This window comes from Onthophagus taurus, chromosome 3 (genome assembly GCF_036711975.1).
Source record: "Onthophagus taurus isolate NC chromosome 3, IU_Otau_3.0, whole genome shotgun sequence".
Taxonomy (NCBI): domain Eukaryota; kingdom Metazoa; phylum Arthropoda; class Insecta; order Coleoptera; family Scarabaeidae; genus Onthophagus; species Onthophagus taurus.
In genome coordinates, this window is record NC_091968.1 from 29,969,200 (window position 1) to 29,982,778 (window position 13,579).

The 13,579-nt window shown below is 33.3% G+C and overlaps 1 protein-coding gene and 1 long non-coding RNA gene across 3 annotated transcripts; one reads left to right on the forward strand and one right to left on the reverse strand.

The window, feature by feature from the left end:
* Positions 1 to 1,132: 1,132 nt before the first annotated feature.
* LOC111421690 (sodium- and chloride-dependent glycine transporter 2-like) lies at positions 1,133 to 13,170 on the reverse strand. Its single transcript, XM_023054867.2, has 6 exons — positions 13,127 to 13,170; positions 12,455 to 12,587; positions 2,774 to 3,052; positions 1,567 to 2,723; positions 1,361 to 1,516; positions 1,133 to 1,302 (listed from the first exon to the last, which is right to left on the reverse strand). Exons 1-6 carry the CDS (start codon positions 13,139 to 13,141, stop codon positions 1,207 to 1,209), a joined length of 1,836 nt encoding a protein of 611 aa, XP_022910635.2. The 5' UTR covers positions 13,142 to 13,170; the 3' UTR covers positions 1,133 to 1,206.
* On the forward strand, positions 12,684 to 13,364 carry LOC139429245 (uncharacterized). Of its 2 annotated transcripts, XR_011639910.1 has the most exons (3): positions 12,684 to 12,879; positions 13,000 to 13,104; positions 13,181 to 13,364. It is a non-coding gene; the product is annotated as an uncharacterized lncRNA (long non-coding RNA). The 2 variants fall into 2 exon arrangements; XR_011639909.1 differs by lacking the exon at positions 13,181 to 13,364 and having other exon boundaries at positions 13,000 to 13,140.
* Positions 13,365 to 13,579: the final 215 nt, after the last annotated feature.

Genomic DNA, 13,579 nt, shown 5'->3' on the forward strand with positions numbered 1-13,579 from the left:
GTCGGTGGATAGGGCGTTCTTGCACACACTGCTCGAGTAGACGATCACCACGGCTCCGACGAACTAAAATTCGCGCATCACCGGTGCTCAATTCGAATCTTGATTCGTCGGAAAACAAAATGTCCCTTTACTCGATAACCAACTAATGCCTAGCGTCGACCCACTCGTGACGTATGCTGCGGTGCTCGGGTGTTACTGGAATCCTCTGTATCGCACGACGCGCGCGCAGTTCACTATCTAACAAATGCCGCCGTACAGTTCATGTAGTGAGTGCGCCTTCCCATGCCGGTGGCCAAACAGCTTCAAGTTGCCTTGATGAGGACACACACGACGCTAAAGCACTGAGCACAAGAGCGCGATCCTCGTGAGCTGGGAACGCGCTTGAGGTACCTATGTCCTATCTCAGACCATTCTCGCCATGCCCGTTGCACTGCCGATAACGACCGCTCCAGACAACGTGCAATTTCACAGAACGATACACCCTCAATGTACATACCCACAAACATTCCTCGCTCAAACTCGCTTAAGTAACGCGATCGCCCATCCATTGCGCACAGAGTACGATAACAATGTGGTCCCTACACCACACTAAAAACGACCGGTATTTTCCACCCACTTCGGTCTCCATAGCGACGGAATGTTCCACTCGGAAGGGCGGCTCAGTTAACAATGCCGCGACGGAACAACTCAAAACTCCCTGAATAAACTCGTCTACAGTAAACCTTTGTGCTCTGCAAATATTATGGATTTTTTTTCACGCGTTCAGATTATATAGGGTGTGCTCGTGAATTATTTCCAACAGTGTATTTCAGATTGAAAGTTTAGAATGAACAACCCATGCTACCAAAATTTCAAACCTCTACGCATAGTGGAACCTAAAAAAGTTCTAACGAACCAGTTACGTGAGACAGCCTGTATATCAAAGAGCAACAAATGCATTAAATTTCCACATTTTCGTATTTCTCTCGATATTGACGCATCTAAGAGCAAAAGTGCAAGAGAGCAATATTGTTAAGAATAAAATTTGCTACAAGTTTTATTCTAAAAGTTTTTTTGTAATACGCTCCAATTCTCGAGCGTTACCTTTAATAACTTGAAAAAGCAAATTCTTCAATTTTTCATATTTTCTTATTTTTATCTAATTTTTCATTTTTAATTAATTATAAAATGTATAACTACAACTAAAAATGTTTCTACATTTTTCTTTTAATAACGTTCATGATCAAGATTTGTATCTAAATTTTCCTGCCTTTCCAGTTGAGAAACCCACAAATTGGTCGGCTTAAACAATTCTTTTCCCCTCTAAAAGTAAATAAATAAATAAATTGAAATAAAAATATCGTATTAATAATAATCGTACGTATTTCCTTTGATAAATCGTATAAATTCCAAAAATAGGCATTGGAACTAACGTCGTTACCCCGATTAAAACCCCTAAAACGTCGGCCCAAACTGGAAAAACATAATCATCATAAGTCGCCGGCGAATAAGTCACCATTTGGAACACAAAAACACCCTAAATAAATAATGAGTTATTTTTTGGTGTAAATTTTTATTTATTCTTACAATTAAAGCTAACGGTGTTATTAAAACGAAACAGATCCACCAAAACCAATACGGGATCAATGAAAGTTTCATTTTCATTTTAGCCATATTTTCCAGAAACTTTTTCGCCCCATGGCAATAAGCTACCGCAACAACTTCCGCCAAACCAATCAACATAATCGCCCAAGAAGCCGTGTTCCATTCCATTAAAGTAAACAAATAAATCCCACCCTCGAAACACATCGGAATGGCCATGACGAAACAAACGAAACAGATCATCATCGTAACCTTCCATTGATGCTTCCTCAACCACGGCCATTTATCCAATAACGCCGTATTAACAGCTTCGACCCCCGCGAATTGAGACCCCAAACCCAAAACGAACAACATAAAAAAGAAAACGATTGCCCAAAATGTTGATGCTGGTAAATGGAGGATTGCTTCGGGGTAAGCAACAAAAGCTAAACCAGGTCCGTCTGTTGCTACTTGATCAATTGGTAAATCCATTTGTTTCGCTAAAAAACCTATCATTGAAAATATTGCGATTCCCGCGTAAATCGCCGTAAAAGTATTCGCCGCTGTTACAATTAATGTATCTCGTATACAATTATTTTTAAAATTGTTATACGATGATAACGTAACGAGGGATCCGCAAGAGATTCCGAAAGAATAAAATGTTTGTGATGCCGCCATACCCCAAACTTCGGCGTCATATAATTTTTCCCAACGCGGCGTAATAAAAAGTAAAATCCCATCGACGGCTCCATCAAGTAATACGCCTTGCACAACCAAAGCTGTTAACACAACATACGGAAAAAGCGTTGTAAAATAAACTGCTTTTCCCGAGGTTCGTACACCCCTTATTACGCATAAATAACACACAATCCAACTTAAAAGCAAACAAAGTAATAATTGCCAGCGTAAATTTCCAAAATTACTCCAAGATATATCTTCGCTACGCCCCAAAACGTATTCATTAAAATATTCGTACGTCGCCAACGTCCGATTAATAACGTTACCGATGTGAATTGGATTGCCTTCTTTATCAAGACAAAAAGTTCTATTTTTAAAATCGGATAAACCGTGATTTTGACATATTTTTGAAATTGGCGTGCACGTAAAGTTAAAATAAGTTGAGACGTTATCGCATTTTCCGTCTTCTGTTGCGCTAAAACAACCTAAACAACAATAGAAATTCAGATAAATAATTAATTTTATTTGCGCTTACCTATCGAGTTAAAATGATTCATGCAAGATCCAAATCCTAATTCTTTCGTGAACGATGCGAAGAAATAAAAAACCGTCCATGCTATTATGACCATGTAGTAAATGGTTATTAGCACGATAACCGTAAGGCAACAATAACCGAGACCACTGAAAATGGGCGCTAACCTACTAAAGGCTTGATCAGGACCCAAACCGGAATATTGACCCACCACCAACTCCAAGAGGAATATCGGCATTCCCATTAAGAAGAGCATAACGATGTAAGTGATGAGAAATACTCCTGGGGGATAACAATAATAATCGATTTATTAAACAATAACGATGAATAAGAATTAGGAATATTTTAATCGGAGGAAGACGTACCCAATTTCGATGTCCGCATAGGCTATCTCCGTTGTTCGGAAAACTCCGAACAGCTATCGTCTTTTGTTTTCACCCTATCGGCAAAAACTGAAAATTTTGCAAAAACGACAATCGCGAATATCTCACTTATTATCAAAGATGGAGTATTATAAATAAAACATTATATGGGCAACTTTTTACGAAGAATTCAGTGGCGTAGGTAGAATTTTTTTCCCATCTTTTATTTTCGAAATTTTAGACGTAACTTTATTTTTTTAAATGGAAACCATAGGTGGCAATGGCTTAAAATAATTTGTTATTTTCTTCTGATAACAAATATATATAGTTTGTTGATCAGGTATATTTCTTATAGTTATTAAATAATTAACAAAAATTCGTTTTGTTCCATCTAAATCTAATGTATGTATTTAAAAGCTAATGTTGCTATGGTGATAACCATACATACTATGATGGAACATAAAAAAAATTCGATAACAACTCTGGCATTATGTGCTGGTACGATGCAAGGTGTAACGGTTTTATTTGAAATAATTTGAAAACGCGAATTATTTTTTTTGGAAAAAAGTTATTTATTTTGAATATGTTTGAAGGGTTACATATAGATGAGGGGTTAAATTTTCTTAAATTTTCGGATCGTGGTTTTTTGGCGGAACGGGTTTGACGCGGCGGGCCGTTCTTGAAAACGTAGAGATTTTGGAGAATTGGTTGAAGCGTTGAGCTAGCGACGAAGGTTTAAATTTTATTAACATCCGCGTGCGTTTTTTTTTTACGTTGAGACCAAATTAAGGGTTTAGTAGTGCCCTCCAAAGTTATTTTGGGATTGTGGGTCTCATAGTGAATTTTTTTCGACGATTAATTCTTGTTGGTTTTTGCAAATTTTCGTCGGTACTCCTTTGGGAGGATTTTTCAAACCACGTTTTGCGTTTTTACGCGTGCTTCTAATAAATTTTCGTGCGTGAAGCGAGACGGTAAGAATAACGTTAATTCTTTTTCTCATTGTTTCGTCGGTTATAGTTTTTTTTTTACGTTTTTTTTAGCTTCTTGTATTGGACATTTATTTTTGGTCTAAATTTTTCCGTCTACGACCTGTCGATTTCGGTCCGTCAATCCAAAAGGCGAACATCGTTAAAAACCGTCGTTCCCAAGATCGTATGACTTTTCCGGATAAAGAATTATCATCGGGAAAGTAAAATTTTCAGCGTGTGCAGAATTTTCAAGGTCAGATTACTTAATTTTCTCGTTCTCGGAACATTCGTCGAGTCGTCTTTTTCGTAACCTGTTAACAAACAAAAAAAGCGTGTTTTTCAAATATATGAACGCTATATATATTTTGAGAAAAATATTGAATTAAATATATAATTTAATATAATAAAGTTTGAGATAAAAAAAAAGGGAAAAAATATATAAAAAAAAATAGAACATTTTATTGTTACTTACCTAGAATTATATTTGATATTTTTATACTTACCTGAAATAATTGGTTATTTATTATTATTTGGTTTAGTTTATTTTTAGTTCATTTTCTTACTTTTTTTGATTTTGTAAGATCACAGTTAACTCGAGTAAACTTTGGTTAAATTAAATTTTTGTTTCTTATAGTTTTTGAATGATTATTATTATAATTGATTTATTTATTTTTTTTTTACTTGCACGAAAAGTTACTTTATTTTTTTAAATTCTTTTAATAGAGTATTATTATTATTATTATTATCCGTTTTGTTTTCTTTGATTTTCGTCATTCACTTTCACTTCAGAGTGGGTCCTGTTGTGATTGGCATTGAGACAAGGAATACTATCGTAGATCCACTGGCGCCCTATATAAAAAAAAAAAGAAATCCACCCCTTCTCTACTGAGATTGCCGGCACCTTGTTTCTCGTGGCGTTTTGTTTTGAGTTTTTGATTATTAATTTTTTTTGTACGCTACAAAGGTTTATATACAGGGTGTCACACAAAAAACGCCCCAAGCTATAACTCTGTCATTTACATTCCGGTTTTCATGAGCGGGGTATCAAATGAAATGGTTTCATGAATACCATGATTCATGCCACAAATAAATTTTTTCCAAGGCCATCTTCAATTTTAAGCGATTATTAATTTTTGCTTTACAAATTGCTCTATATATTTTTCTTTACGTCATTGGATAGAGATTGTTTTTCTGAATCCACTGATGTACAATACATCCATTTTGAATATAATTTTAGCAGAGAAAAGACACCTGTATATAAAGGTTGCCATACAAGAACGCCGCAAGCTGTAACTCTGTCATTTACCTTCCAATTTTCATGACCCAGCTATCAAATGAAATGGTTTGATGAATACTATGATTCATGCTACAAATAAACTTTTTCCAACGCCATCTTCAATTTCAAGCGATTAACAACTTTTGATTTTCAAATTGCTCGGTATGTTTTTCATCACGTTATTGGATAGAGATTTTTTTTCTGAACCTATTGATATACAATAGATTAACATTAATTGTAATTTTAGCAGAGAAAAACGATTAAAACATTTTCCGAACATTGTCTCTAGTGTGCCATAGAAAAAAATAACGGGCAAACCTGATAACAGTCATTAAATGTTATTTCAATGCCCGAAGCAGTTGTAAATGATACTTATAAGTTGTTTTTTTTTATTTTTTCCCATGGCACACTACAGTATACCACAAGTGACTTTCAGAGAATGTTCGGAAACTATTTTAATGTTTTTCTCTACTACAATTATAATTAATGTTGATGTATTGTACATTCATGGATTCAGAAAAAAAAACTCTATCCAATAACATGAAGAAAAACATACCGAGCAATTTGAAAATCAAAAGTTGATACTCGCTTTAAATTCAAGATGGCGTTGGAAAAAGTTTATTTCTAGCATGAATCATAGTATTCAGCAAACCTTTCCATTTGATACCTCGCTTATGAAAATCGGAATATAAATGACAGAATTACAGCTTGCGGCATTCTTGTGTGACTACAGGTGTCTTTTCTCTGCTAAACTTACATTCAAAATGGATGTATTGTACATCAATGGATTCAGAAGAACAATCTCTATCCAATGACGTGAAGAAAAATATACGCAGCAATTTGAAAAACAAAAGTTAATAATCGCTTAAAATTGAAGATGGCGTTGGAAAAAATTATTTGCAGCATGAATCATAGTATTTATAAAACCATTTCATTTGATACCTAGGCCATGAAAATCGGAATGTAAATAACAGAGTTACAGCTTGGGGCGTTTTTTGTGTGACACCCTGTATAAAAGGTTGTCTAGGTTCGTACGCAACCATACTGCGCATTACGTCACATGTGGAAAATAATACCGCCAAGCAATTCAAATTAAACAAATGCATGGAACACCATATGGCCATGAGGTTGCGTGCGCAATCCGTGATCGCTTACGTCACGAAACACTCCTGCTCTTGCCCCTCGCCCACAAACTAAAATCAAAGTATTGCAGCATAGGAAATTAGACAACCTTTAATATATAAACCTTGGGTACGATGCACCAGCATGTTAAATGTCAAAGTATAAAAAAACTGAATAAAACTTTACAATGAATTTTGAAAATTATGAAAAATGTAATATGATGGAATGCTATATATTGTCAGATAAAAATGCGACGTTAGCCGCGGAATTTTATTTCACAAGATATCCAGAAAGAAGACGTGCGGTTGTCTTCTTTCTGGTCTTTGCTCGTTGTAAGAGCCTTCAGCCGGTTAGCAAAAAATTTAATAGATATTTGGTCCTTCCCCAAACCACATACAAAAACATACCAAAATGACCTGCAAGAGAAATTGCAACAAGACGTCTGACCCAAAAGCCGCTGCTCCCGAATATGATAGAGAAATAAGTATAAACCATACAAAGCGGGGCTAACTCATTATTTACGTGCCGGAGATGTCAATCGAAGATTAGAATTTTGTAGATGATATTTAGAAAAATTAAATAAGCTGCTGTTTGTTCAAAATGTTATCTGGACCGATGAAGTCTCTGAGTGTTCAAAGAAGATTGGGGTTCAATGTATGGTGTGTCCTTTTAGATAATAGAATTTTGGCATATAGTATCTACCATAAAAACTTAAACTCAGGGAAATACCTCAATATATTAAGGCAGCACATTGAGCCTTTGGTCGACAATTTGCCACTAAATATGTCTCAAATGATATATTTTCAGTATGTCGGAGCACCAGCACATAATGCCAGAGTTGTTAGTGAATTTTTAAATACTACTACAAGCTCAAGGACAGTAGAATCTAATAGGACTGCTACAACCATTGTTGTGACAACCTACCCGCAAACTACATCACACCATTTTCCACGCCCAGCTGTTGTTATGGTCTATGCGTTTGCTGTGTGTTTTTAGAGGTTATATCCTAGACGTATTCATATTAGTTTTGAAATTTTATGTTTTTAGACGTATTAATGTCTATCATATAACCTCTAAAAACACAGACAGTTACCAGGCGTGGTAAATAATGTGACGTAGATTGCGGGCAACCAACCCGTAGTCGACTACAAAAATACAATGGTTATAGCAGTCCTGTTAGATTCTACTGTCCTTGCTACAAACTTTGGCAATAATTGGAAACAATGCTTTCCCTCATGGTATGGTTATCACCATAACATTAAGTTCTAAATACATAACAATAGTTTTAGAAAGAACAAAAAAAAATGATACATTATATTCAATCATAGTATGTATGGTTATCACCATAGCAACATTAGCTTTTAAATACATACATTAGATTTAGATGGAACAAAATGAATTTTTGTTAATTATTCAATAACTATAAGAAATATACCCCACAAACTATATACAGGGTGCCCATTATGTATGGAATATAGTATATATCTTTGTAGGTATCAACTTTATAGAAAAACATTTTATACAAAACTTGTTTAATATTTTATTTGCCATAATAAGACTGCAGTCAATTGTTTTTAATTCAGAAAACAAATGAGTAAAAAATAATACTTAATTTTTTTTAAATAGCAATGTATTCTTTCTTTAGGCTCATTTGATAGAGATTATTTTTCTCTTTACGATGGCGTAAAATTTTTGTATCCTTTTACGTCAGAAAATTTTTGAGAAAAATGGAAAAATTGTTTATTAATAAAAATTAATTAATAACATTAATCTAGATATCCGAGATCGTCAAGTACCTCGAATTATTACTGTAAATTAAATTTACATACAAAATAAAACAAATAAACGAAAAATTAGTGTACATCTCCAATAATTCGAGGTACTTGACGACTCGGATATCTAGATTAATGTTATTAGTTAAATTTTCTTAATAAACAATTATTACATTTGTTTCAAACATTTTCTGATATAAGGGTACTAAAATTTTACGTCATCGTAAAGAGAAAATATCTCTATCAAATGAGCCTAACGAAAGGGTACACTTCAAGTGTTATTCGTTGCTCATTTGTTTTCTGAAATAAAAACAATTGAATGCTGTCTTATTATGGCAAATAAAATATTAAACAACTTTTGTATAAAATGTTTTTTTATAAAGTTGATACCTACCAAGATATATACTATATTCCGTACATAATGGGCACCCTGTATATTTGTTATCAGAAGAAAATAACAAATTATTTTAAGTCATAGCCAACTGTGGTTTCCACTTAAAAAAATAAAGTTACGTCTAAAATCTCGAAAATAAAAGATGGGAAAAAAATTCTACCTACGCCACTGAATTCTTCGTAAAAAGTTGCCCATATAATGTTTTATTTATAATACTCCATCTTTGATAATAAGTGAGATATTCGCGATTGTCGTTTTTGCAAAATTTTCAGTTTTTGCCGATAGAGCGAAAACAAAAGACGATAGCTGTTCGCAGTTTTCGGCATTAGCATTTTCTCGAAAAACGAGATCATGACATGTAAGCTACTTTTTTTCTATCTCTTTTAGTTTCGGAGATGGCCTATGCGGACATCGAAATTGGGACACCCTGTACAGATAAACCCGAAATAAATTTTTCTCGATAATGACGCATGAGACAGCAATATTCTTCTATTTTAAAAGTTTTTTTATAATATGCTCCGATTTCTGAGTGATACCATTAATATTTTAGTATTTTTCTTGATATTGATACATATAAAAGCAAAAGTGCAACAGAGCAAGATTGTTAAGAATAAAATTTGCTATAAGTTCTGTCCTAGAAGTTCTTTTTTAATATGCTCCGATTCTCGAGTGTTACCTTTAATAATTTGCGCAAAAATTCATTAAATTTTCATATCTTCGTATTTTTTTGATACTGCCGCACCTAAGAGCAAAAGTGCAAGAGAGCAATCTTGTTAAGAATAAAATTTGGTACAAGTTTTGTTCTAAAAATTTTTTTGTAACAAGGTCCATTCATCAAATTTTCATATTTTCGTATTTTTCTCAATACATGATTGTTGTATACAGGGTGTTCCGGTGACTCGGGGCATAAAATTAACCTCATATAGTAGAGCAAAAATGATGACGATTCGTGAAAAAAAATTATTATAAAAGTCTTCAAATGGCCAAGATATGGGCCATCAAAGTTCAGAAATTTTAACACATTTTTCTAAATATTTTCAATACCATTTATGGTAGAGCGTTGAAAGTTGGTGGAGGGTAAACAAATATCAAGCAAAATCATTGAACCAATTTTGACTTTGATCGGGCGGCGGCAACCATGCTATACAGGCTGTCCCTAAAATTTGTTTGCTCAGAACTTTTTTGTTCGCTCGTAACCCTACATTTATTTTTGTACTTTTTAATAGAAAATTTATTTTAGAAACTTTTATCACTCTTTGAAAATTTTGATAACATTGACTGTTTTCGAGTTATACGCGAAAATATTAAGCTTCAATTTCAATGGTAACACTAAAAAAACGAAGTCTTCGAAAAAGTCAAGGTTGGCCATGGCAATTAAAAAAAACAACTTGCTGTCAACTTGCTTATGTCGTTTAAACACAAACGTTAGTTCTGTTAGTTAGTTATTAATTTTAAGTGTTCAAAATGGAGAGTTACACATTTAGTGAACAAACTGACATGATTTTGACATTAGGACAATGTCAATGCATATTGCAGTCGCAGTGGACAATTGGCCAGTGTGCGCATTTGGCATATTGCCAAATAATGCAGCACAAAATCCAAATTGATGATCAGTTTTTAGAAAAAGTACTTTTTACAGATGAATCCACTTTTCCTAAAGATGGAATCATCACTTTGAGAAATTTACATAGTTGGGCAGACGAAAATCCAAGATTTAAGAAAACTTGGAAATCACAATGGAGATTTTCTCATAACGTTTGGGCTGGCATTGTGGGCGATATAATTATGGGACCCGTTTTCTTACCATCTAGGCTGGATGGACATACATACAGGCGACATTTAGAGAAATTAGATCATTTTTGAGATGATGTTCTTTTAAACACAAGGCAAGCAATGTGGTATATGCATGATGGTGCTCCTGCGCATAACACACAGGCTGTCCAAGAATTTCTGAGGGAACGTTTTCCGGGACGGTGGATTGAACGAAGAGTAGGTGCACCCATAAGTTGGCCCCCCGATCGCCGGATCTGACACCTGTAGATTTTTATTTATGGCGACGCGTTAAATCGCTAGTTTACTGCGTTGAAATAACTTCAGTTGATCAACTGAGGTTGCGAATTGTTGATTCATTTGATCAACTTCGAACTGAGATCAATGGTCTCCGCAGAGTGCGCTTTAATTTAAGACGGCGCGGCGATATCAGGCAGTGTTTTTGAACATCTGCTTTAGTATTTTTTTCTTCTTTTTTATTTATTACTATTTGTTTATAATTTTATTGTTCTTGTTAATATTTTTGTTAGAATTTTTGTTATGTTCTTGTTTGTTGTTATCGTGAAAATTAAATTTATCGTTTTGGAAATTACATTCTTTTATTCAACTAAAATAAATTAACGCTGGATTTAACTAAATCTGCACTTAGAAATTTATGCAAATAATGGTTATTAGCTCAGTTCGTTTTTCAATGGTCATCGCCAACTCAGATCTTACGGAATATGTTTCCTTTTTTTGTTTGTTACGATTGAAATCAAAGCTTAACATTTTTGCGTATAACTCGGAAACGGTCAATGTTATCAAAATTTTCAAAGAGTGATAAAAGTTTCTAAAATAAATTTTCTATTAAAAAGTACAAAAACAAATGTAGGGTTACGTGCGAACAAAAAAGTTCTGAGCAAACAAATTTTAGGGACAGCCTATATGGCATGGTTGTCGCCGCCCAATCAAAGTGAAAATTAGTTTAATAATTTTGCTTGATATTTGTTTACCCTGTACCAAATTTCAACGCTCTATCATAAATGGTATTGAAAATATTTAGAAAAATGTGTTAAAATTTCTGAACTTTGATGGCCCATATCTTGGCCATTTATAATAGACTTTTATAATAATTTTTTTTCACGAATCGTCATCATTTTTGCTCTAGTATATGAGGTTAATTTTATGCCCCGAGTCACCGGAACACCCTGTATATTTTATAGAACTAAAGCTTTAACAAAAATGTATACGTCACTTTGACACAATTTCATATCAATCTTGCTAATTGTTACCAACTTCACAATTATTTTAGAACGTATCCTTCAAAAACAAGATTAACTTCAAAATTATGTTTAGTTTAAAAAGTTTTATTGTTAATTAAAAAAAAATAGCTTATTCTTAAAATAAGAACTCGCCCTAAAAGTTTATATTTGAATCGCGAAGAGAGAAACTTTACGGAATTGTTTAATTGGCAATTAGGCTAACTTCCCGTGTATAGAAGCGACCCCCTTTTCGGTATCGGTAACTATAAATCAACATTCACAATGATTAACAGTCCACCGTTTCGAACCCGAGCTTTCACACCCAAAGTTAGAAGACTAATGACGTCACCATTCACGAAATTATTACCTAAAAACACATAATCTTTGAATAAAAATACTAATTACACCTCATTAGTCGAGGTTTAAAATAATCAATGAGAATTCAATTAAAAGGGAATAAAACTAAATTACGTTTAAACTAGACTATTGATTTTGGGCGATTTTAAATAAATATTCAGTACCGATGCTGTTTATTTCGTTTCGTCGGTAATTCATCGCTGTTACTAGCCTAGTATAAATAAATTTACCCGGAACATATTGTACCCAAACAGAAAGAATTAAATAAATATTAATAGACGCGCCGACAATATTCGCAATTAAATGGAAAACCGCCGTTTGTTTGTTAATTAATAATTAATAACCAAATAATTTTAATGCGTTTTTAATCCGTTTAATTCTAATGATTCATTGTTTTTACAACTTTAAAACGAGTTATTTACCTCCGCCGTTTCTATAACAAAGATAAGGAAATCTCCAGACGTTCCCTAATCCCACTGCGTACGTCCAGCAAGATAAAACAAATTCAATGGGGTTACTCCAAGACGCTCGTTTTTGGACATCATCAATATCATCCTATTTAGAAAAAGAAATAATTTAATTAACCGCAGCCAAATATCCAAAGTCGATAAAGTAGTTTACTTTAAATTATAAAAGTGTCATTTTTGACGTTTCAACACATTTCTTTTTTAATTTTATTACTTTATTATTAATTGATTTATGACCTAATTCTCAAGTTATTTGTTGAGCGGAAAATCAACAAAGCACTTTGGATAACGAGTGTGTTTAACCGGATTCTATTTATTTTATAAGAGCCACTTAACTAAAGAGTGAAAAGCACGTTTCAAATATTTATTTCCACATTCTGGTTTGTGTCAAACTTTTTCTATTTCTTTTATTCATTTTATTCGTTTTATTTGATTCGTTTTTACTCTAACATAAAAAAAAACGATTTAACTTTGATTAGTAATTTGATATTTTGTTGCAGATAAAGTTTCAACAAAGGAAATTACCATGTAAAAACATTAAAAATATAAAAGGCTGTTAATTAATTAAGAAAAAAGCTAAAATATTCCTGTATTTACACAAAAAGGTTGAAATAAATCAATATTTACCTGTTTTATCACCATTTTTGCAGCATATAATATTCTTGGTATGGTTCTTTATAGACTGAATCGATCTAAACACTTACCAAGCAATTAACCTGGACCATAATGAATAGATAACGCGAAATTGAAGATTATCCTTGACGATTTAAGCTTAAATGAAGCGATAAAACAAAAATATGCACGAAATCTTTTATTTTATAAAAATCATTAATTAAGTTTGTTAAATTTATGAATTAACCCTTTATCGAAATAATTTTATTATGATCAATAAACAATTTATATGTTTAGGGTCGTTAAATGAGAAGATTTATGTATTTGTGGGGGTTCCCCCCGATTTATTCCATCCGGACTATATACAATCAATTATTATACAACACGGTCACGATAGGGGCGCATAAATTAACCGAACCGGTGGTGGGTAATTTCGCGGGGGTAAAACGACGGGGTAGATGTTAATCT

What these genes read in the sequence shown, in the direction of transcription:
- LOC111421690 (XM_023054867.2), bottom strand. An exon ending in GAATCATTTTAACTCGATAG is followed by an intron (nt 2,724 to 2,773) that starts GTAAGCGCAAAT and finishes ATTGTTGTTTAG; the next exon opens with GTTGTTTTAGCGCAACAGAA. An exon ending in CGATTTATCAAAGGAAATAC is followed by an intron (nt 1,303 to 1,360) that starts GTACGATTATTA and finishes ATTTACTTTTAG; the next exon opens with AGGGGAAAAGAATTGTTTAA.